The sequence below is a fragment of the Cydia strobilella genome, chromosome 16 (assembly GCF_947568885.1).
Source record: "Cydia strobilella chromosome 16, ilCydStro3.1, whole genome shotgun sequence".
Taxonomy (NCBI): domain Eukaryota; kingdom Metazoa; phylum Arthropoda; class Insecta; order Lepidoptera; family Tortricidae; genus Cydia; species Cydia strobilella.
The window spans coordinates 15,986,240-16,009,776 of record NC_086056.1 but is presented as its reverse complement, the minus strand read 5'-3'; the positions used below and the strand labels follow the sequence as shown (position 1 = coordinate 16,009,776).

General features: G+C 55.1%; 1 protein-coding gene across 1 annotated transcript in view; it reads right to left on the bottom strand.

Moving 5' to 3' along the window:
* Window positions 1-23,537, bottom strand: part of LOC134748227 (integrator complex subunit 1) — a 72,720-nt gene that overhangs the window by 12,741 nt on the left and 36,442 nt on the right. The window contains exons 20-30 of the mRNA XM_063682948.1: window positions 19,592-19,787; window positions 18,283-18,511; window positions 17,937-18,103; window positions 17,360-17,526; window positions 16,866-17,048; window positions 8,134-8,275; window positions 7,725-7,858; window positions 6,301-6,432; window positions 4,882-5,003; window positions 4,017-4,149; window positions 3,466-3,648 (exon numbers count right to left, since the gene is read on the bottom strand). Coding sequence (XP_063539018.1) covers window positions 3,466-3,648; window positions 4,017-4,149; window positions 4,882-5,003; window positions 6,301-6,432; window positions 7,725-7,858; window positions 8,134-8,275; window positions 16,866-17,048; window positions 17,360-17,526; window positions 17,937-18,103; window positions 18,283-18,511; window positions 19,592-19,787 — 1,788 coding nt within the window. The remainder of the gene's footprint in view (window positions 1-3,465; window positions 3,649-4,016; window positions 4,150-4,881; window positions 5,004-6,300; window positions 6,433-7,724; window positions 7,859-8,133; window positions 8,276-16,865; window positions 17,049-17,359; window positions 17,527-17,936; window positions 18,104-18,282; window positions 18,512-19,591; window positions 19,788-23,537) is intronic.

Here is a 23,537-nt window from a genome sequence, read left to right as displayed (position 1 = left end):
GGCGAGCAGCGCCGGCGGGTCGGGCGCGCAGCGCAGGGCTAGAGGCAAGCGGGCCTCGATGCGGCGCCGCATGCTGTCCAGCGAGGGGCAGGGAGGGGGGGGGGGAGGCAGGTTTAGAATGTATACCTTCATGTACAGCAGTAGTAACAGGAGCGGCTCGGCGGCGGCGGCGGCGGCGAGCAGCGCCGGCGGGTCGGGCGCGCAGCGCAGGGCTAGAGGCAAGCGGGCCTCGATGCGGCGCCGCATGCTGTCCAGCGAGGGGCAGGGAGGGGGGGGGGGAGGCAGGTTTAGAATGTATACCTTCATGTACAGCAGTAGTAACAGGAGCGGCTCGGCGGCGGCGGCGGCGGCGAGCAGCGCCGGCGGGTCGGGCGCGCAGCGCAGGGCTAGAGGCAAGCGGGCCTCGATGCGGCGCCGCATGCTGTCCAGCGAGGGGCAGGGAGGGGGGGGGGGAGGCAGGTTTAGAATGTATACCTTCATGTACAGCAGTAGTAACAGGAGCGGCTCGGCGGCGGCGGCGGCGGCGAGCAGCGCCGGCGGGTCGGGCGCGCAGCGCAGGGCTAGAGGCAAGCGGGCCTCGATGCGGCGCCGCATGCTGTCCAGCGAGGGGCAGGGAGGGGGGGGGGGGAGGCAGGTTTAGAATGTATACCTTCATGTACAGCAGTAGTAACAGGAGCGGCTCGGCGGCGGCGGCGGCGGCGAGCAGCGCCGGCGGGTCGGGCGCGCAGCGCAGGGCTAGAGGCAAGCGGGCCTCGATGCGGCGCCGCATGCTGTCCAGCGAGGGGCAGGGAGGGGGGGGGGGAGGCAGGTTTAGAATGTATACCTTCATGTACAGCAGTAGTAACAGGAGCGGCTCGGCGGCGGCGGCGGCGGCGAGCAGCGCCGGCGGGTCGGGCGCGCAGCGCAGGGCTAGAGGCAAGCGGGCCTCGATGCGGCGCCGCATGCTGTCCAGCGAGGGGCAGGGAGGGGGGGGGGGGAGGCAGGTTTAGAATGTATACCTTCATGTACAGCAGTAGTAACAGGAGCGGCTCGGCGGCGGCGGCGGCGGCGAGCAGCGCCGGCGGGTCGGGCGCGCAGCGCAGGGCTAGAGGCAAGCGGGCCTCGATGCGGCGCCGCATGTTGTCCAGCGAGGGACAGGGAGGGGGGGGGGGGGGGGCAGGTTTAGAATGTATACCTTCATGTACAGCAGTAGTAACAGGAGCGGCTCGGCGGCGGCGGCGGCGGCGAGCAGCGCCGGCGGGTCGGGCGCGCAGCGCAGGGCTAGAGGCAAGCGGGCCTCGATGCGGCGCCGCATGCTGTCCAGCGAGGGGCAGGGAGGGGGGGGGGGGGGAGGCAGGTTTAGAATGTATACCTTCATGTACAGCAGTAGTAACAGGAGCGGCTCGGCGGCGGCGGCGGCGGCGAGCAGCGCCGGCGGGTCGGGCGCGCAGCGCAGGGCTAGAGGCAAGCGGGCCTCGATGCGGCGCCGCATGCTGTCCAGCGAGGGGCAGGGAGGGGGGGGGGGGGGAGGCAGGTTTAGAATGTATACCTTCATGTACAGCAGTAGTAACAGGAGCGGCTCGGCGGCGGCGGCGGCGGCGAGCAGCGCCGGCGGGTCGGGCGCGCAGCGCAGGGCTAGAGGCAAGCGGGCCTCGATGCGGCGCCGCATGCTGTCCAGCGAGGGGCAGGGAGGGGGGGGGGGGGGGAGGCAGGTTTAGAATGTATACCTTCATGTACAGCAGTAGTAACAGGAGCGGCTCGGCGGCGGCGGCGGCGGCGAGCAGCGCCGGCGGGTCGGGCGCGCAGCGCAGGGCTAGAGGCAAGCGGGCCTCGATGCGGCGCCGCATGCTGTCCAGCGAGGGGCAGGGAGGGGGGGGGGGGGAGGCAGGTTTAGAATGTATACCTTCATGTACAGCAGTAGTAACAGGAGCGGCTCGGCGGCGGCGGCGGCGGCGAGCAGCGCCGGCGGGTCGGGCGCGCAGCGCAGGGCTAGAGGCAAGCGGGCCTCGATGCGGCGCCGCATGCTGTCCAGCGAGGGGCAGGGAGGGGGGGGGGGGGGAGGCAGGTTTAGAATGTATACCTTCATGTACAGCAGTAGTAACAGGAGCGGCTCGGCGGCGGCGGCGGCGGCGAGCAGCGCCGGCGGGTCGGGCGCGCAGCGCAGGGCTAGAGGCAAGCGGGCCTCGATGCGGCGCCGCATGCTGTCCAGCGAGGGGCAGGGAGGGGGGGGGGGGGAGGCAGGTTTAGAATGTATACCTTCATGTACAGCAGTAGTAACAGGAGCGGCTCGGCGGCGGCGGCGGCGGCGAGCAGCGCCGGCGGGTCGGGCGCGCAGCGCAGGGCTAGAGGCAAGCGGGCCTCGATGCGGCGCCGCATGCTGTCCAGCGAGGGGCAGGGAGGGGGGGGGGGGGAGGCAGGTTTAGAATGTATACCTTCATGTACAGCAGTAGTAACAGGAGCGGCTCGGCGGCGGCGGCGGCGGCGAGCAGCGCCGGCGGGTCGGGCGCGCAGCGCAGGGCTAGAGGCAAGCGGGCCTCGATGCGGCGCCGCATGCTGTCCAGCGAGGGGCAGGGAGGGGGGGGGGGGGGGGAGGCAGGTTTAGAATGTATACCTTCATGTACAGCAGTAGTAACAGGAGCGGCTCGGCGGCGGCGGCGGCGGCGAGCAGCGCCGGCGGGTCGGGCGCGCAGCGCAGGGCTAGAGGCAAGCGGGCCTCGATGCGGCGCCGCATGCTGTCCAGCGAGGGGCAGGGAGGGGGGGGGGGGGGAGGCAGGTTTAGAATGTATACCTTCATGTACAGCAGTAGTAACAGGAGCGGCTCGGCGGCGGCGGCGGCGGCGAGCAGCGCCGGCGGGTCGGGCGCGCAGCGCAGGGCTAGAGGCAAGCGGGCCTCGATGCGGCGCCGCATGCTGTCCAGCGAGGGGCAGGGAGGGGGGGGGGGGGGAGGCAGGTTTAGAATGTATACCTTCATGTACAGCAGTAGTAACAGGAGCGGCTCGGCGGCGGCGGCGGCGGCGAGCAGCGCCGGCGGGTCGGGCGCGCAGCGCAGGGCTAGAGGCAAGCGGGCCTCGATGCGGCGCCGCATGCTGTCCAGCGAGGGACAGGGAGGGGGGGGGGGGCAGGTTTAGAATGTATACCTTCATGTACAGCAGTAGTAACAGGAGCGGCTCGGCGGCGGCGGCGGCGGCGAGCAGCGCCGGCGGGTCGGGCGCGCAGCGCAGGGCTAGAGGCAAGCGGGCCTCGATGCGGCGCCGCATGCTGTCCAGCGAGGGACAGGGAGGGGGGGGGGGGGCAGGTTTAGAATGTATACCTTCATGTACAGCAGTAGTAACAGGAGCGGCTCGGCGGCGGCGGCGGCGGCGAGCAGCGCCGGCGGGTCGGGCGCGCAGCGCAGGGCTAGAGGCAAGCGGGCCTCGATGCGGCGCCGCATGCTGTCCAGCGAGGGGCAGGGAGGGGGGGGGGGGGAGGCAGGTTTAGAATGTATACCTTCATGTACAGCAGTAGTAACAGGAGCGGCTCGGCGGCGGCGGCGGCGGCGAGCAGCGCCGGCGGGTCGGGCGCGCAGCGCAGGGCTAGAGGCAAGCGGGCCTCGATGCGGCGCCGCATGCTGTCCAGCGAGGGGCCCGCTTCCGAGGCCTCTTCCATTATGTACTTGATTAGGACTTCCAGCTGCAAACAGATTCGATATTTAGTCTCCACCACGTTTTCGGATACTGTAAGAAAATCACTACAGAATCGATGTTTGGAGAGAAAAGGAAACGCTCTGAGGCAATTACTAACGTTTATGTACAGTCGCCATCAGATATATCGGAGCGCCCGAGGTGCTCAAAAATATCTGAACCCGCACTCTAAGGCCTTGACAATAGAGGTGTGTTCAGATATTTGTGAACACCTTGGCCGCTCCGATATATCTCATGGCGACTGTACGACGGGTCACGATCACGACTTTCAGAAATGAGAAATATTATTCAAGTAGGTGAAAAACTACGCGAATCTACATACGCGAAGTCCATGTGAGCATCATCAATGTAACATACTTGCGTGTGTGTGAGCCTGTGCAGATGGCACGGCGCCTGGTGTTTGGGCGCGGCGCGGTCGCGGCCCTGCCACACGCGCTCCGAGCCCATCAGGGTCTCCGCGAAGTCCAGGACCCCGCTCGCTGCCCAGCCCCTAACATAATAAAAACGTTATGAAATATTACGGTTAAACTCGCGTACGGATAGTCTCCATGCGTGACTTGTCTCTGAAATAAAAAAATTGATTGATTTTCCAAGCGCTGCCGCTGTGCTCGTTGATACAAAATGTTGAAGCTCGCTTGAAACTTTCCGAAACATGTCACGCGCGCATAGTGTACTTGCATACTAAATAAATGAAAAAACGTGAGCAAAATCAAGTCTACTAAATCATTTTTTCAATAGAAAATACGTCGAAACTCGAAAAACGTAAGGTAATTCCATACTAATATTATAAATGCGAAAGTCTGTCTGTCTGTCTGTCTGTGTGTTACCTCTTCACGCTTAAACCGTTGAACCGATTTAGTTGAAATTTGGTATACAGATAGTTTGAGTCCCGGGGAAGGACACAGGATACTTTTTATCCCAGAACACCCCTCAAGGGGGTGAAAAGGGGGGTGGAAATTTGTATGGGGAATCAATAACCGCTGAACCGATTTAGATGAAACTTGGTATGGGGATAGTTTGAGCTGTGGGAAAGGATATAGAATAACTTTTATCCCCGAAATCATCCCTTAAGGGTGTAAAAAATGGGGTGGAAATGTATAGTGTGGACCAATTTGGGGGTGAAAAAAGGATGGATTCAAAAGCAGATAAGAATTAAGGTACCCAAATTACTAATTCCACGCAGACGAAGTCGCGGGCAAAAGCTAGTCGTTTATAAATTTACCCGTTAGGCTGCAGTAGGGTAGAGAGGCAGGTGTGCAGCGTGCGCCACGAGGCGCGGTGCGCCAGCAGCGTCACCAGCAGCGGCCGCCACGCCGCGGAGCCCGATCGGAACATTAGCCGCATCTGCACAAACACATCAATTGTTACGCGTCGTCATAGCGACGAGAGAATGCGAAGCGGCGCAGTGCGTTGACACGAAAATTCAACGCGGTGCGGTGCGGCGTGGATCGTGCACTACCGCTACCGCCAATGCGTCGTATTTTTTATTTATTTATTTAGGAAACAAACAGTCACATACAGATAAGTTTAAATTTGCAGATATACAAATAGACCTGTTCCATTAAATATAACCAAAGATAGATATAACTCCGTAATAGATGGATATAGGTCTAAGGAAAAAACGTGCCTCGAAAATCAAGAAAATTTGACTCTCGATCAGAGGGCGCTACTAGCTTTGGCCTACTGTCGTATAGATGGGGTTGACGGTTTCGTTTGTTATTTAACAATTTTTACGCATATCAGTGAAAGAACATGGGTCAAAATCATAAAAATAATTCATGCAAATAAAAAAAATCATTTATCCATATTTAAATACATTTTATCATATTTTTATAAATCTTCATTTTTAGTTTTAAAGTGTGTCGATAGATGGCAGTGAATTTACTGTGGTTACAAAATTTACTATAGTATAAGTTACTCTATGATATAACATACTCATATTATTAACAAGTAGAAACGGGGCTTGTTCGGCACTGCCTATAAATAGGAAGATACACAAAAGTAACAATTGGATACACAACTAATAAAATACCTAAGTATCAATCATGCTTACAAACATACGTACGTTGCATAAAACTATAGAACAATGAAAACAAAGTGAGTACACTGCTATGGAAAAAGTAAGCGACGAGAGAATGCGAAACGGCGCGGTGCGTTGACACGAAAATTCAACGCGGTGCGGTGCGGCGTGGATCGTGCCGCCCCTGCGTCGTATTCATAGCAAAAATCAAACCAACTGTTTGCACTCACTTCGTTTCGGTTTTAACCTTTTGAACGCGACGCCTATAATTGTTTGTTTTATTTTTCCATTTTTGTTTTATTTTTGTTAAAATGATAGAATATTTTGTAACATTGATTTGACAACTTAGAATTTCTATTTCTAGTTTAATTTAGTTTTTATATAAGTCATATGGTTTTCATACTCTTTTTTAGAAAACTGTAGGACTAGGTCTATAAGTCTATTACCCTATATTGTAACAACTTAATTAAGAGACTGTTTGTTTCTAAAAAATAAATAAAAAATAACGCGGCGCGTAATCGTGAACCTTGTCGGAATTGAAGAACTTTGATGTTGGGCTGCAGCCGCGCGCATGCGCATCAGATGACGTGTTTGGTGGTAAAAAGGTTAAAGTAGTGTTACTTGTCGTTCAGGTTGCGGGCCGAGCGTCTCCCGCTGCAGCTCCGACATCCAGTCCAGCAGTAGCCCGCAGCCGAGCCCACGGCGAGCGAACACGTGCGGAGGGGCCGGCTCGGCGCCCACTTCCACTTTCACCTGTATCAAATATAGATATAACTCCGTAATAGATGGATACAGTCTAAGGAAAAAACGTGCCTCGAAAATCAAGAAAATTTGATTCTCGTTCAGAGGGCGCTACTAGTTTTGGCCTACAGTCGTATAGATGGCGTTGACGGTTTCGTTTGTTATTTAACAATTTTAACGCATATCAGTGAAACACATGGGTCAAAATCATAAAAATAATTAATGCAAATAAAAAAAATCATTTATCTATATTTATAATTTTTATAAATCTTCATTTTTAGTTTTAAAGTGTGTCGACAGATGGCAGTGAATTTACTGGGGTTACAAAATTTACTATGACAGTACCGCTCTAGTATAAGTTACTCTATGCCTGTATACAACAGATTTCATTAGTCTAATCTAGTTCATGACAACATTTGGCAAACCCGCGACCCCCTGTTACAAACAGGTTTTTTTTTACTAATGATTTGCGAGTCTCCGCAATATCTCTGTAAGAGCCCTGTTAGTGACGACCCAAGGATTAAAACAGTAAGATCTAAAACCAGTTTTTAAATTCTAGACATTTATCATTAATTCGAAGCAGAGTTATTTTAAACTCTACAGAAACTAACCAAAATTGAAGATAGTTCCGTCACTCGTTTTAGCTATTGACACGTTACAGATTTAGCGTTAATATTTCAGACAGCCGAAGTAAAAAGAAAACTTATAGTTTTTCTTTATTTTAGAAGTGTACAATAATTTTAGATTTTACAAGGGCATAGAGCAACCCATTCCTACCGGAGGCAATTTATTAATACGAGAATAAAAATTTACATTTATTTTATGCCTGAATTACACTCTACTTTTCACTTTGATTGTGAGTAAAATATACAAAAATATCCAATATTGTAGGTTATTTTATCGTATTTATTCAAGACAACTCGTAAATAGTACTCGGTTGTGTCGGAGGCGCGGGGCACGCCGTCAGGGCTGGCAGTTTATATGGCAGGACTTTATTGCTAAGTCAATAAGCGTCGTAAATCGTAATAGATGATTTTACCTTATGTTCTAAAAAGTCTAAAACATAATAAGCAACTTTATGCCGTCTACGCACGACTTAGTCGAACTTTACGAGCATGAGAAGTGAAAAGTAGAGGCACTAGACTACTAGATTTCACTAGACTACTAGATTTCACTAGACTACTAGATTTCACTAGACTACTAGATTTCACTAGACTACTAGATTTCACTAGACTACTAGATTTCACTAGACTACTAGATTTCACTAGACTACTAGATTTCACTAGACTACTAGATTTCTTTACCTCGGATTCGTAAGCGCCCTGCTGGTTCTTCTCCAGCAGCGTGGAGATGACATCCACCACGAGCCGTGTGTTCTGCGTCTCGATGATGCGATTACCTATTGCCTCCAAGGTGTTTGGTGTCGCCGCTTCCAACGCTGAGCGACAAAGCAACCGATTGATTAGAAAATAACATTCATTTTTAAGGCTCACAAGATTTCAACATCGTTAAGAGTTAACTACTACTGTTTTTTTTACTGCAACAAGAAATGACTCTTTTTTTTAAATTCCACAGCGACTTAAAATGCCCTTACAAAAAGTCATCACACGTCTAATCAAAAAATGCAGTGAGGATAGATATCAGAGACTTCATTGTTCTGTAGTAGGATTTAGTAACAGCATTTAAACTGAGTGTGATTATATCAATTAGTACCGGCTATGAGTTGTTCCTTGGTAGCATGTGGCAGGTGTGGTACAGTGCGGGTCGCTCGCCTCTCAGGGGCCGCCAGTTGCGTCAGCAGGTTAGCTACCGGGCCCGCGGGGCATTTGAACTGCTTCAGTAAACTTGAGCACACCTGCAGACATCATAATGTTAAAACAAATCGATCCGAATTTAATTTTGAATGTCGTAAAAAGTGTATAAGGCGGCCAATTTTTTTAGCCGGGTCCACACATAGCGAGCAGCCTCGCGAGGAAATGTCCTAATTTTTTAGCCGGGTCCACACATAGCGAGCAGCCTCGCGAGGAAATGTCCTACTTTTAAAGTTACTTTTGCCTCAGCACGTTTGCTTCACCCGAGCCAACTTGCTCGGCAAGATGGCGTCATTCAGTCAGCTGTTCAAAATGGCGCCGCACGTATTGACTGCCGTGGCTTGTGTTTCTGTTATTTTGCTTTTTAAAGCAATTCAAAAGAAAAGGAGGAAGAAAAGAAGGAATCATAGAAGATTTTGGGGGTTTTTCCGTATTTTGACTTTTGACAACTTTTGACGTAAGTAGTTAGTACGAACAAAATAATCACACGCACTATGACACAATCAAACACGTCTACACTGGCGCGCGGCAAACGTCTGAGGCGCCTTTTGAGCATGCCGAAAAACCGCCGCCGCTCGGGCGAGGAAAACGCGCGCGCCGCCTCGGCCGAGGTACGTCTACACTGGCCGTTTTGTGCGCGACGAAATTGCCTCGCACGTATGCTCGCTATGTGTGGACCCGGCTATTCACGAAGATATTAGTAGGCTACACGGCGTGCAGGTCACTAGTCACCGACCTCTCGGAGCGAGCCAGCGTCAGGCTGCGCAGCAGTACGGCGGCGTGGCCGGCGGCGGTCATGCCGCGCAGGACGGTGCTGTCACAGCCAGGAACAGGACTGGATGTAGGCTACTCGGTGTGCAGGTCACTGACCTCTCGGAGCGGCTCCCAGCGAGCCAGCGTCAGGCTGCGCAGCAGTACGGCGGCGTGGCCGGCGGCGGTCATGCCGCGCAGGACGGTGCTGTCACAGCCAGGAACAGGACTGGATGTAGGCTACTCGGTGTGCAGGTCACTGACCTCTCGGAGCGGCTCCCAGCGAGCCAGCGTCAGGCTGCGCAGCAGTACGGCGGCGTGGCCGGCGGCGGTCATGCCGCGCAGGACGGTGCTGTCACAGCCAGGAACAGGACTGGATGTAGGCTACTCGGTGTGCAGGTCACTGACCTCTCGGAGCGGCTCCCAGCGAGCCAGCGTCAGGCTGCGCAGCAGTACGGCGGCGTGGCCGGCGGCGGTCATGCCGCGCAGGACGGTGCTGTCACAGCCAGGAACAGGACTGGATGTAGGCTACTCGGTGTGCAGGTCACTGACCTCTCGGAGCGGCTCCCAGCGAGCCAGCGTCAGGCTGCGCAGCAGTACGGCGGCGTGGCCGGCGCCGGTCATGCCGCGCAGGACGGTGCTGTCACAGCCAGGAACAGGACTGGATGTAGGCTACTCGGTGTGCAGGTCACTGACCTCTCGGAGCGGCTCCCAGCGAGCCAGCGTCAGGCTGCGCAGCAGTACGGCGGCGTGGCCGGCGGCGGTCATGCCGCGCAGGACGGTGCTGTCACAGCCAGGAACAGGACTGGATGTAGGCTACTCGGTGTGCAGGTCACTGACCTCTCGGAGCGGCTCCCAGCGAGCCAGCGTCAGGCTGCGCAGCAGTACGGTGGCGTGGCCGGCGGCGGTCATGCCGCGCAGGACGGTGCTGTCACAGCCAGGAACAGGACTGGATGTAGGCTACTCGGTGTGCAGGTCACTGACCTCTCGGAGCGGCTCCCAGCGAGCCAGCGTCAGGCTGCGCAGCAGTACGGTGGCGTGGCCGGCGGCGGTCATGCCGCGCAGGACGGTGCTGTCACAGCCAGGAACAGGACTGGATGTAGGCTACTCGGTGTGCAGGTCACTGACCTCTCGGAGCGGCTCCCAGCGAGCCAGCGTCAGGCTGCGCAGCAGTACGGCGGCGTGGCCGGCGGCGGTCATGCCGCGCAGGACGGTGCTGTCACAGCCAGGAACAGGACTGGATGTAGGCTACTCGGTGTGCAGGTCACTGACCTCTCGGAGCGGCTCCCAGCGAGCCAGCGTCAGGCTGCGCAGCAGTACGGCGGCGTGGCCGGCGGCGGTCATGCCGCGCAGGACGGTGCTGTCACAGCCAGGAACAGGACTGGATGTAGGCTACTCGGTGTGCAGGTCACTGACCTCTCGGAGCGGCTCCCAGCGAGCCAGCGTCAGGCTGCGCAGCAGTACGGCGGCGTGGCCGGCGCCGGTCATGCCGCGCAGGACGGTGCTGTCACAGCCAGGAACAGGACTGGATGTAGGCTACTCGGTGTGCAGGTCACTGACCTCTCGGAGCGGCTCCCAGCGAGCCAGCGTCAGGCTGCGCAGCAGTACGGCGGCGTGGCCGGCGGCGGTCATGCCGCGCAGGACGGTGCTGTCACAGCCAGGAACAGGACTGGATGTAGGCTACTCGGTGTGCAGGTCACTGACCTCTCGGAGCGGCTCCCAGCGAGCCAGCGTCAGGCTGCGCAGCAGTACGGTGGCGTGGCCGGCGGCGGTCATGCCGCGCAGGACGGTGCTGTCACAGCCAGGAACATGACTGGATGTAGGCTACTCGGTGTGCAGGTCACTGACCTCTCGGAGCGGCTCCCAGCGAGCCAGCGTCAGGCTGCGCAGCAGTACGGCGGCGTGGCCGGCGGCGGTCATGCCGCGCAGGACGGTGCTGTCACAGCCAGGAACATGACTGGATGTAGGCTACTCGGTGTGCAGGTCACTGACCTCTCGGAGCGGCTCCCAGCGAGCCAGCGTCAGGCTGCGCAGCAGTACGGCGGCGTGGCCGGCGGCGGTCATGCCGCGCAGGACGGTGCTGTCACAGCCAGGAACATGACTGGATGTAGGCTACTCGGTGTGCAGGTCACTGACCTCTCGGAGCGGCTCCCAGCGAGCCAGCGTCAGGCTGCGCAGCAGTACGGCGGCGTGGCCGGCGGCGGTCATGCCGCGCAGGACGGTGCTGTCACAGCCAGGAACAGGACTGGATGTAGGCTACTCGGTGTGCAGGTCACTGACCTCTCGGAGCGGCTCCCAGCGAGCCAGCGTCAGGCTGCGCAGCAGTACGGCGGCGTGGCCGGCGGCGGTCATGCCGCGCAGGACGGTGCTGTCACAGCCAGGAACATGACTGGATGTAGGCTACTCGGTGTGCAGGTCACTGACCTCTCGGAGCGGCTCCCAGCGAGCCAGCGTCAGGCTGCGCAGCAGTACGGCGGCGTGGCCGGCGGCGGTCATGCCGCGCAGGACGGTGCTGTCACAGCCAGGAACAGGACTGGATGTAGGCTACTCGGTGTGCAGGTCACTGACCTCTCGGAGCGGCTCCCAGCGAGCCAGCGTCAGGCTGCGCAGCAGTACGGCGGCGTGGCCGGCGGCGGTCATGCCGCGCAGGACGGTGCTGTCACAGCCAGGAACAGGACTGGATGTAGGCTACTCGGTGTGCAGGTCACTGACCTCTCGGAGCGGCTCCCAGCGAGCCAGCGTCAGGCTGCGCAGCAGTACGGCGGCGTGGCCGGCGGCGGTCATGCCGCGCAGGACGGTGCTGTCACAGCCAGGAACAGGACTGGATGTAGGCTACTCGGTGTGCAGGTCACTGACCTCTCGGAGCGGCTCCCAGCGAGCCAGCGTCAGGCTGCGCAGCAGTACGGCGGCGTGGCCGGCGGCGGTCATGCCGCGCAGGACGGTGCTGTCACAGCCAGGAACAGGACTGGATGTAGGCTACTCGGTGTGCAGGTCACTGACCTCTCGGAGCGGCTCCCAGCGAGCCAGCGTCAGGCTGCGCAGCAGTACGGCGGCGTGGCCGGCGGCGGTCATGCCGCGCAGGACGGTGCTGTCACAGCCAGGAACAGGACTGGATGTAGGCTACTCGGTGTGCAGGTCACTGACCTCTCGGAGCGGCTCCCAGCGAGCCAGCGTCAGGCTGCGCAGCAGTACGGCGGCGTGGCCGGCGGCGGTCATGCCGCGCAGGACGGTGCTGTCACAGCCAGGAACAGGACTGGATGTAGGCTACTCGGTGTGCAGGTCACTGACCTCTCGGAGCGGCTCCCAGCGAGCCAGCGTCAGGCTGCGCAGCAGTACGGCGGCGTGGCCGGCGGCGGTCATGCCGCGCAGGACGGTGCTGTCACAGCCAGGAACAGGACTGGATGTAGGCTACTCGGTGTGCAGGTCACTGACCTCTCGGAGCGGCTCCCAGCGAGCCAGCGTCAGGCTGCGCAGCAGTACGGCGGCGTGGCCGGCGGCGGTCATGCCGCGCAGGACGGTGCTGTCACAGCCAGGAACATGACTGGATGTAGGCTACTCGGTGTGCAGGTCACTGACCTCTCGGAGCGGCTCCCAGCGAGCCAGCGTCAGGCTGCGCAGCAGTACGGCGGCGTGGCCGGCGGCGGTCATGCCGCGCAGGACGGTGCTGTCACAGCCAGGAACATGACTGGATGTAGGCTACTCGGTGTGCAGGTCACTGACCTCTCGGAGCGGCTCCCAGCGAGCCAGCGTCAGGCTGCGCAGCAGTACGGCGGCGTGGCCGGCGGCGGTCATGCCGCGCAGGACGGTGCTGTCACAGCCAGGAACATGACTGGATGTAGGCTACTCGGTGTGCAGGTCACTGACCTCTCGGAGCGGCTCCCAGCGAGCCAGCGTCAGGCTGCGCAGCAGTACGGCGGCGTGGCCGGCGGCGGTCATGCCGCGCAGGACGGTGCTGTCACAGCCAGGAACAGGACTGGATGTAGGCTACTCGGTGTGCAGGTCACTGACCTCTCGGAGCGGCTCCCAGCGAGCCAGCGTCAGGCTGCGCAGCAGTACGGCGGCGTGGCCGGCGGCGGTCATGCCGCGCAGGACGGTGCTGTCACAGCCAGGAACAGGACTGGATGTAGGCTACTCGGTGTGCAGGTCACTGACCTCTCGGAGCGGCTCCCAGCGAGCCAGCGTCAGGCTGCGCAGCAGTACGGCGGCGTGGCCGGCGGCGGTCATGCCGCGCAGGACGGTGCTGTCACAGCCAGGAACATGACTGGATGTAGGCTACTCGGTGTGCAGGTCACTGACCTCTCGGAGCGGCTCCCAGCGAGCCAGCGTCAGGCTGCGCAGCAGTACGGCGGCGTGGCCGGCGGCGGTCATGCCGCGCAGGACGGTGCTGTCACAGCCAGGAACAGGACTGGATGTAGGCTACTCGGTGTGCAGGTCACTGACCTCTCGGAGCGGCTCCCAGCGAGCCAGCGTCAGGCTGCGCAGCAGTACGGCGGCGTGGCCGGCGGCGGTCATGCCGCGCAGGACGGTGCTGTCACAGCCAGGAACAGGACTGGATGTAGGCTACTCGGTGTGCAGGTCACTGACCTCTCGGAGCGGCTCCCAGCGAGCCAGCGTCAGGCTGCGCAGCAGTACGGCGGCGTGGCCGGCGGCGGTCATGCCGCGCAGGACGGTGCTGTCACAGCCAGGAACAGGACTGGATGTAGGCTACTCGGTGTGCAGGTCACTGACCTCTCGGAGCGGCTCCCAGCGAGCCAGCGTCAGGCTGCGCAGCAGTACGGCGGCGTGGCCGGCGGCGGTCATGCCGCGCAGGACGGTGCTGTCACAGCCAGGAACAGGACTGGATGTAGGCTACTCGGTGTGCAGGTCACTGACCTCTCGGAGCGGCTCCCAGCGAGCCAGCGTCAGGCTGCGCAGCAGTACGGCGGCGTGGCCGGCGGCGGTCATGCCGCGCAGGACGGTGCTGTCACAGCCAGGAACAGGACTGGATGTAGGCTACTCGGTGTGCAGGTCACTGACCTCTCGGAGCGGCTCCCAGCGAGCCAGCGTCAGGCTGCGCAGCAGTACGGCGGCGTGGCCGGCGGCGGTCATGCCGCGCAGGACGGTGCTGTCACAGCCAGGAACAGGACTGGATGTAGGCTACTCGGTGTGCAGGTCACTGACCTCTCGGAGCGGCTCCCAGCGAGCCAGCGTCAGGCTGCGCAGCAGTACGGCGGCGGTCATGCCGCGCAGGACGGTGCTGTCACAGCCAGGAACAGGACTGGATGTAGGCTACTCGGTGTGCAGGTCACTGACCTCTCGGAGCGGCTCCCAGCGAGCCAGCGTCAGGCTGCGCAGCAGTACGGCGGCGTGGCCGGCGGCGGTCATGCCGCGCAGGACGGTGCTGTCACAGCCAGGAACATGACTGGATGTAGGCTACTCGGTGTGCAGGTCACTGACCTCTCGGAGCGGCTCCCAGCGAGCCAGCGTCAGGCTGCGCAGCAGTACGGCGGCGTGGCCGGCGGCGGTCATGCCGCGCAGGACGGTGCTGTCACAGCCAGGAACAGGACTGGATGTAGGCTACTCGGTGTGCAGGTCACTGACCTCTCGGAGCGGCTCCCAGCGAGCCAGCGTCAGGCTGCGCAGCAGTACGGCGGCGTGGCCGGCGGCGGTCATGCCGCGCAGGACGGTGCTGTCACAGCCAGGAACAGGACTGGATGTAGGCTACTCGGTGTGCAGGTCACTGACCTCTCGGAGCGGCTCCCAGCGAGCCAGCGTCAGGCTGCGCAGCAGTACGGCGGCGTGGCCGGCGGCGGTCATGCCGCGCAGGACGGTGCTGTCACAGCCAGGAACATGACTGGATGTAGGCTACTCGGTGTGCAGGTCACTGACCTCTCGGAGCGGCTCCCAGCGAGCCAGCGTCAGGCTGCGCAGCAGTACGGCGGCGTGGCCGGCGGCGGTCATGCCGCGCAGGACGGTGCTGTCACAGCCAGGAACAGGACTGGATGTAGGCTACTCGGTGTGCAGGTCACTGACCTCTCGGAGCGGCTCCCAGCGAGCCAGCGTCAGGCTGCGCAGCAGTACGGCGGCGTGGCCGGCGCCGGTCATGCCGCGCAGGACGGTGCTGTCACAGCCAGGAACATGACTGGATGTAGGCTACTCGGTGTGCAGGTCACTGACCTCTCGGAGCGGCTCCCAGCGAGCCAGCGTCAGGCTGCGCAGCAGTACGGCGGCGTGGCCGGCGCCGGTCATGCCGCGCAGGACGGTGCTGTCACAGCCAGGAACATGACTGGATGTAGGCTACTCGGTGTGCAGGTCACTGACCTCTCGGAGCGGCTCCCAGCGAGCCAGCGTCAGGCTGCGCAGCAGTACGGCGGCGTGGCCGGCGGCGGTCATGCCGCGCAGGACGGTGCTGTCACAGCCAGGAACAGGACTGGATGTAGGCTACTCGGTGTGCAGGTCACTGACCTCTCGGAGCGGCTCCCAGCGAGCCAGCGTCAGGCTGCGCAGCAGTACGGCGGCGTGGCCGGCGGCGGTCATGCCGCGCAGGACGGTGCTGTCACAGCCAGGAACATGACTGGATGTAGGCTACTCGGTGTGCAGGTCACTGACCTCTCGGAGCGGCTCCCAGCGAGCCAGCGTCAGGCTGCGCAGCAGTACGGCGGCGTGGCCGGCGGCGGTCATGCCGCGCAGGACGGTGCTGTCACAGCCAGGAACAGGACTGGATGTAGGCTACTCGGTGTGCAGGTCACTGACCTCTCGGAGCGGCTCCCAGCGAGCCAGCGTCAGGCTGCGCAGCAGTACGGCGGCGTGGCCGGCGGCGGTCATGCCGCGCAGGACGGTGCTGTCACAGCCAGGAACATGACTGGATGTAGGCTACTCGGTGTGCAGGTCACTGACCTCTCGGAGCGGCTCCCAGCGAGCCAGCGTCAGGCTGCGCAGCAGTACGGCGGCGTGGCCGGCGGCGGTCATGCCGCGCAGGACGGTGCTGTCACAGCCAGGAACATGACTGGATGTAGGCTACTCGGTGTGCAGGTCACTGACCTCTCGGAGCGGCTCCCAGCGAGCCAGCGTCAGGCTGCGCAGCAGTACGGCGGCGTGGCCGGCGGCGGTCATGCCGCGCAGGACGGTGCTGTCACAGCCAGGAACAGGACTGGATGTAGGCTACTCGGTGTGCAGGTCACTGACCTCTCGGAGCGGCTCCCAGCGAGCCAGCGTCAGGCTGCGCAGCAGTACGGCGGCGTGGCCGGCGGCGGTCATGCCGCGCAGGACGGTGCTGTCACAGCCAGGAACATGACTGGATGTAGGCTACTCGGTGTGCAGGTCACTGACCTCTCGGAGCGGCTCCCAGCGAGCCAGCGTCAGGCTGCGCAGCAGTACGGCGGCGTGGCCGGCGGCGGTCATGCCGCGCAGGACGGTGCTGTCACAGCCAGGAACAGGACTGGATGTAGGCTACTCGGTGTGCAGGTCACTGACCTCTCGGAGCGGCTCCCAGCGAGCCAGCGTCAGGCTGCGCAGCAGTACGGCGGCGTGGCCGGCGGCGGTCATGCCGCGCAGGACGGTGCTGTCACAGCCAGGAACATGACTGGATGTAGGCTACTCGGTGTGCAGGTCACTGACCTCTCGGAGCGGCTCCCAGCGAGCCAGCGTCAGGCTGCGCAGCAGTACGGCGGCGTGGCCGGCGCCGGTCATGCCGCGCAGGACGGTGCTGTCACAGCCAGGAACATGACTGGATGTAGGCTACTCGGTGTGCAGGTCACTGACCTCTCGGAGCGGCTCCCAGCGAGCCAGCGTCAGGCTGCGCAGCAGTACGGCGGCGTGGCCGGCGGCGGTCATGCCGCGCAGGACGGTGCTGTCACAGCCAGGAACATGACTGGATGTAGGCTACTCGGTGTGCAGGTCACTGACCTCTCGGAGCGGCTCCCAGCGAGCCAGCGTCAGGCTGCGCAGCAGTACGGCGGCGTGGCCGGCGCCGGTCATGCCGCGCAGGACGGTGCTGTCCGCAGCTTGCAGGAACCTGGTCACTCTTTGGATGTAGGGGCAGTCGGTTGGAACGTTTTTGCGGAGTTTTTTTACTTCCTCTGTTATATTCTGCAAAATAAGTTGATCTGAAATCTTGGCCGATAACACAAAAACTCGCGTCGCAGCCACAGCCTATTAAACATCTTCATCAGTAATCGAAAATAAAATCAGCAGTTAAAGTACTGGTGTGTGAAATTAAGTAGTTAATCGCGAATTTATATACCCTTGCATATTTCAACTTACGGCGTTAAGTTCAGTGAAGGCGACATCCAATTAAGTCTCTGGGGTAGGTGCCGCCGCAGAACGCGGTGGCCAGCAAGGCTGGGACCGGCTGGTTTAATGAGGAGGGTTTCTATACCTCGTGTATAATAAGTACTTACAGCGTTAAGTTCAGTGAAGGCCTCATCCAAGTCTCCGGGGTAGGTGCCGCCGCAGAAGGCGGTGGTCAGCAAGGCCGGGACTTGCTCCGGTTGGATGACTAGTGGGATTGGAGCGCATTCGTCTTCGTCCTCGGAGGGGAGGGGTTCTTCTTCGAATAGGGTGTCATCTGTTTAAGGAAATGAGGTATTTTATTTGTCGAACTCCACTTTTATATAACATCGAAAACATGCGTACAGGTACAGATGTATATACAAATGGCACATTGCGGAATGCTTCTAAAAAATTGTAACACTTTTAACAAATCCTTTAATTTTCATGAAAGTTTCCATATTTGTGAGAACATTTAAAACTATTTGGAAATCTTTCGTAAATAAGTAATCTTTAACGAAAAGCAAACATTTACAATAATCTCCGTTTACGGACTTTTAACTTCGGAACTTTTAAGTTCGTTAATATTTCAGTGGATAGACAGTTTGACAGTTGAATTATAATTATAAGAGTTTCGTTAGGACGCCTTATGACGGCGGACGGTGTAGCTGTAGACCGCAGCAGATAAAGGGCGGCTCCGGCACGCACCGGGCGGGTAGGGCGGCGGCTGCAGACGCAGCGCGGCCGCGAAGGCCTCGCCGCCCGTGCAGCCGCGCGCGCGCTGCACCTGCAGCAGCTGCGCCATGTAGCCGCGCTCCACGCCCAGCCGCAGCACCGCCGCCGTCGGGCACGCGTCCAGGGCTGCCAGCAGGGCGCTGTCGGAAAATCAAAATACCTAACAATTACTTATTAAAAAAAACATATCAAATGATCCGGGACTATTCAAAAAAAAAAAAAAGGAAATCTTCAAACAAATGACAATGCCGTGGTAGTGACACTAGTGACCACCGACGTAAAAAGAAACGCTTTAAATCTAAGTGACCAGTGTGATTACCTGCAGGCGGACCGCGGCATGCCGAACGTCTGTATGAAGAGAGCCAGCTTATGCGCGGGGAGGGCTCGTAACCCCAGCTCCAGCAGCGCCGGCCTCGCGGACCGCACGAGGTGCAGCCGCAGCCAGTCCGGCAGCAGGCTGGTGGTGGTCCCGTCCGCGGCGAAGGCCGTCGGGGGCTCCCCGACCCATACTGATTCTAGCCAGGAATACATTTCTTGGTTCGTGTCGTCTGAAATGAAATGAAAAAAACATTTATTGTCAGACCACAGGTAGAAATACCTATATAAAAGATGTTAATGGTGATAATTTATGTCCTTTTCCGCAGTCTACCGTATTTACGGTGTACAATATTTATCGTCATGCACAACATGCAGGCAAGTTATTTACACTATTTACATATGTCACAGTATTTCATACAATAATATCCCCAATTTTGTGTCACTTTATTACGCTATATCTGAATATGTCAAGTTTATTATTATTACATCATTAATTATTATTATTATTTTATAATTTACCATTGTTATTTAAAAAGTCAAGTGGGGAATAAAACATTTTGCTCAACAACCATTCATTAAGTGCCTTTTTAAATTTAGTATTGTCAAGGTTTTTAAATACATCCGGAATATTAGACTTATATTGACCGGGATATAGACCATGATTACCTTTTGTATTATTTGTGAGCTCCCGATATTTGGACGCAGTTACATGCATCATGTTCACGGGTGACTGAAGATAGCGGGTGGGTGTCAAGGTTGTGTAGACAGCGCTCTGTCTATCCTCATACTTGCGCGTCGGCTGCATTCACTTTCAACGTTACCAAAGGTCGCATTCACACTTGTGGGTCCGGTTGGTTGGTGGGTTGGTTGGTGAGGGTAGACAAAGCGCTGTCTACATGATGCATGTAACTGCGTCGAAATATCGGGAGCTCACAAATAATACAAAAGGTAATCACGGTCTATATCCCGGTCAATATAAGTCTAGTGAAACTAACCGTGAATTATTCAAAACTCTAATCCGGAATATTGTTATAAATCTTGATTGACATTGAAAAAATGTTGTTCTTGTAAAAGACCGATTTAGTTTGATGGGTATTTACGAGCGGCATTTTACTCTGCGGAGAAAGAAGTGAATTAGTGATCACGAATTGCTCGGTTTAAAAGGTTTTATACCGTACGCTGGCCGAAATTTATTTATTACCTAAAATATTGTTTCGACCCCGGGTGGATCCCACTCTGACGTCGGCTAAATCCTCGACGTGGCCATCGATGGGGCCATATAACCTAAAGATTGAAGTGAGAGCACTCACATGCGGAAGGGCCGTAGCACAGCAGCTTGTAGTGCGCGTGCGCGACGACAGAGGGCATGGCGGCGGCGGCGGAGCTCCACTGTAGAGTCACTAGATCCCCGGCCGCCGCACCGCCCGCGCCCCACTCCGCGCCCCCCGCGCCCCCCGCGCCCCACTCCGCGCCCGCCTCCGCCGTCAGGGCTCCCGACGAGCGCGCCTGGACATTACAATACAACCTTACTGAGATGATGCGTCAAACACGATTCGAACATAAGTGGTACCCTGGCCTTAGCCCACAAAGGCATGGTGTGGAACGATACAAATTGCCAGTTTAGTATTTCTTCTAATAAGTTCTTAGTTAGGGTTACTTTTACTATACCTAGCTTGGTATCTAAAAGGTAAGATACATTAAAAGTAACCCGAGCACCTACCTACGACATCATATCGACAATATGTTAAACGAGCTGATGTCGGCTGTACGGGCCCGGCGGGGCCTCACTACAGCTGATCTGGACTTCGATGGGCCTGCCAGGACTGTGTACATCAGTGAGCATCTGTCGCCAGAGAACAAACTTCTACTTCGCAAAGTGAGAGCCATCAGCAAAGAATGCGGCTACAAACATGTTTTCGTGAGGGAATGCAAAATCCTAGTTATAAAAAAAGATGACCAAAAGCCGGTTCTAATCTCCAAAGAAAGTGATCTTTCGAAAATATCCAGATGACTTTTACGTCTATTAATTAGTTTTTTGGTTTTGTGTACTCATGTTTCGATTTTTATTGTTGCTAAGACGAGTTTGTTTTATTGTAACTTCAACCTTATGTTACTTATCCACAAATACAATAATCTATTTGAGACAATAGTTGTTTATCACGAGCGCTCGGGAGGAGCGATATTACTTGTTGCTATGTTATGTAGGTACTTATGCGTGCAAGTGCATCTGTTTAAAATAACTAAGATTTTTTCCCGTTACAGGCGCAGCTGACTTAAATATATCGATTTACTACCAAAATGTGAGGGGATTGAGGACAAAATCAAATGAGTTTTTTAGTAACGTACTTAGTAGTTCCTATGATATTATATGTTTGACCGAAACCTGGCTTAATGAATCTTTTTACAGTTCAGAATATTTCGACCCCAGTTTTATAGTATTTCGAAAGGACCGAGACCCGATGGTGAGTGGCCTGGCCCGTGGAGGAGGGGTTGCGGTGGCGGTCCGGGGCGCGATGCGACCCGAGCTGCGGCCTGAGCTAGCGGCGCCGCCGCCGGCCGACGAGCTGTGGGTGAGCATACCTACCGGACCGGCGCACGCGCCCGCTCCCGCGTCATGTCCCCCTTCTCGCGGTACCCATCTTTACATTATTTGCACTTACATTCCGCATGGACAAAACCATGTCAACTTACTAACTAGCTTATTAAATAGAATATATGACGAAGGTGACAAGCATCCAAATGATACTTTCCTAATTGTTGGCGATTTTAATGTTACAAATGCTACGTGGTTTCGAGACCCAGTTTCCGTAGGTATAGGTATTATTGCGAATAACGATTATCCTGCGACGTTGGTTGCCGATTTTATGAGCTTATCACAACTTTATCAATTTAATTTTGTTCAAAATAAAAATAATCGAGTTCTCGACTTAATTTTCAGTAACAAAGTATGTGAGGTCTCTTCATGCTCGCGACCGCTTACTTCGGAGGATGGTCACCACCCCGCTCTCAACATAAATACAATCATATCCTATATTGAACCCTTATCTCCTAATAGGAACGCTTTCAAAAAGATGTTCCATCTGTCAAATTTCGATGCCATAAAATCAGAGTTGGAGGACGTAAATTGGTGTGAGGAATTTTCGAAACTCAGTGGCATAGAGGCACAAGTAGATTACTTTTATGAAATTATTAACAAACTTATTGCTCTTTACGTTCCATCTAAAAAACTATGTTCCTCTAATCGTTATCCACCCTGGTTTTCCCGTCCTTTAATTAAACTATTGTCCGAAAAGAGAAGATATCATAAGAAATGGAAGCAATATGGCCAGCAGTCTGATTATGATTATTTTTCCTCTCTCCGAAGCCGCTCTAAGCATTTAGAAAAAGTATGTTATGAAAGTTACATTCGGGATGTGGAAAATAAAATAAAATTGAACCCTAAATATTTTTGGACTTACGTAAAATCAAAACAGGGCTCTTCAGATTATCCACATAAGTTTGTTTATAAGGAACGAGATGTTACCGATAGCTTAGAAATTTGTAACCTATTTAATAAATACTTTAACTCCGTTTTTGTAAAATCCAGTAACTCTGATACCATAATCACAAACGAGAATCCCAATTCACCCTTAAATATTAATTCAATAAAAATCAATTCTGATACTGTTTTTCAGCAACTTAAATCAATTAATGTAAATAAAGGGGCGGGGGCGGATGGAATACATCCTCTTTTTATTAATAAATGCGCAAAGGAACTGACAATCCCAGTAACGTATATTTTTACAAAATCATTAGCTTCGGGGACTTTTCCTGACCGCTGGAAACAAGCTCTAATAACTCCTATACCCAAAAACAATAAAAAAGATGATGTATCCCAATACCGACCAATCTCAAAACTATGTATATTTGGCAAAATATTAGAAAAAATAGTTGTTAATGACCTATCTTTTGCAGTTCGCAACTTTTTGTCTCCAAATCAACACGGATTTTTCAAAGGTCGTTGTGTCGAGTCCAACTTAGTCTCCTTTACAGATTTTTTACTAACCGCACTAAATAATAAATGCCAAGTCGATGTCGTGTACACGGACTTCTCCAAGGCTTTTGATAAAATTAGTCACAGAATCTTATTAGAGAAGCTCTGGAGTGCCGGAATACATGGCGACTTGTTCCGATGGATCAAGTCATACATCACAAATCGCTCACAAGCCGTTTCGATCAAAGGTTTCATGTCAGATTTTCTTTACATTCCTTCAGGTGTCCCTCAAGGGTCGCATCTCGGTCCATTACTGTTTACACTTTATATAAATAATATTGGTGATGTACTTGGCAGCAGTCATCACCTGTTATATGCTGATGATGCAAAAAATTTTAAGATTATTAACACAGTCAATGATTGTTGCGAGCTTCAAGCCGATATTAATTCTCTGTCTGACTATTGTGAGAGTAATCAACTATTTCTTAATCCTGATAAGTGCAATATAATCACATTTACACGTAACAAAAATCCAATAACATATAATTATATATTAAATAATCACCACATAATCAGGGTTGACAAAGTCCGTGACCTTGGGGTTTTAATAGATAATAAACTTACTTTTAATAATCACATAGATATCGTTGTTCAAAGGGCTTACAAACAACTTGGTTTTATATTAAGGGTTTGTAGGCCTTTTCAAAACGAAATTACATACATGATATTATACTACAGTTTAGTCAGATCAATCCTAGATTTTGCGTGTATCATTTGGAACCCTTTCTTTAAGTGTCATATCAATAGGATAGAACGTGTACAAAGGAAATTTCTCAAGTCTATCGACTTCCGTATGGGACGGAGTCGAAACTCATATAAAAATAGTCTTGTTCACTATGGATTGCTGACACTTGAAGATCGTCGAGCACAGTTTGATATAATGTTTCTCTACAAAATCATTAACAGCTTTATTGACTCCCCCTCACTTCTTGGTACGTTGTTATTTAAGATACCTCGATGCACTGCACGCCATAAGAAATTATTTTCTATTCCTTTCTCTCGTACAAGATATTGCTCAAATTCTTATTTCAACCGTTGTCTCAATTATTATAATATAAATGTATCCCACATTGATCTTTTTTCGTATAAAACCTGTGAAAGTTTTAAAAAACAAATTATTACTCACTTCAAATCGAAATTGTAAACAATAACAAACTGTTTATTTAAGTAGGTATAATTAAACTTTTGTAACAACTTCTATAATTTAACATTGTAATAGGTAA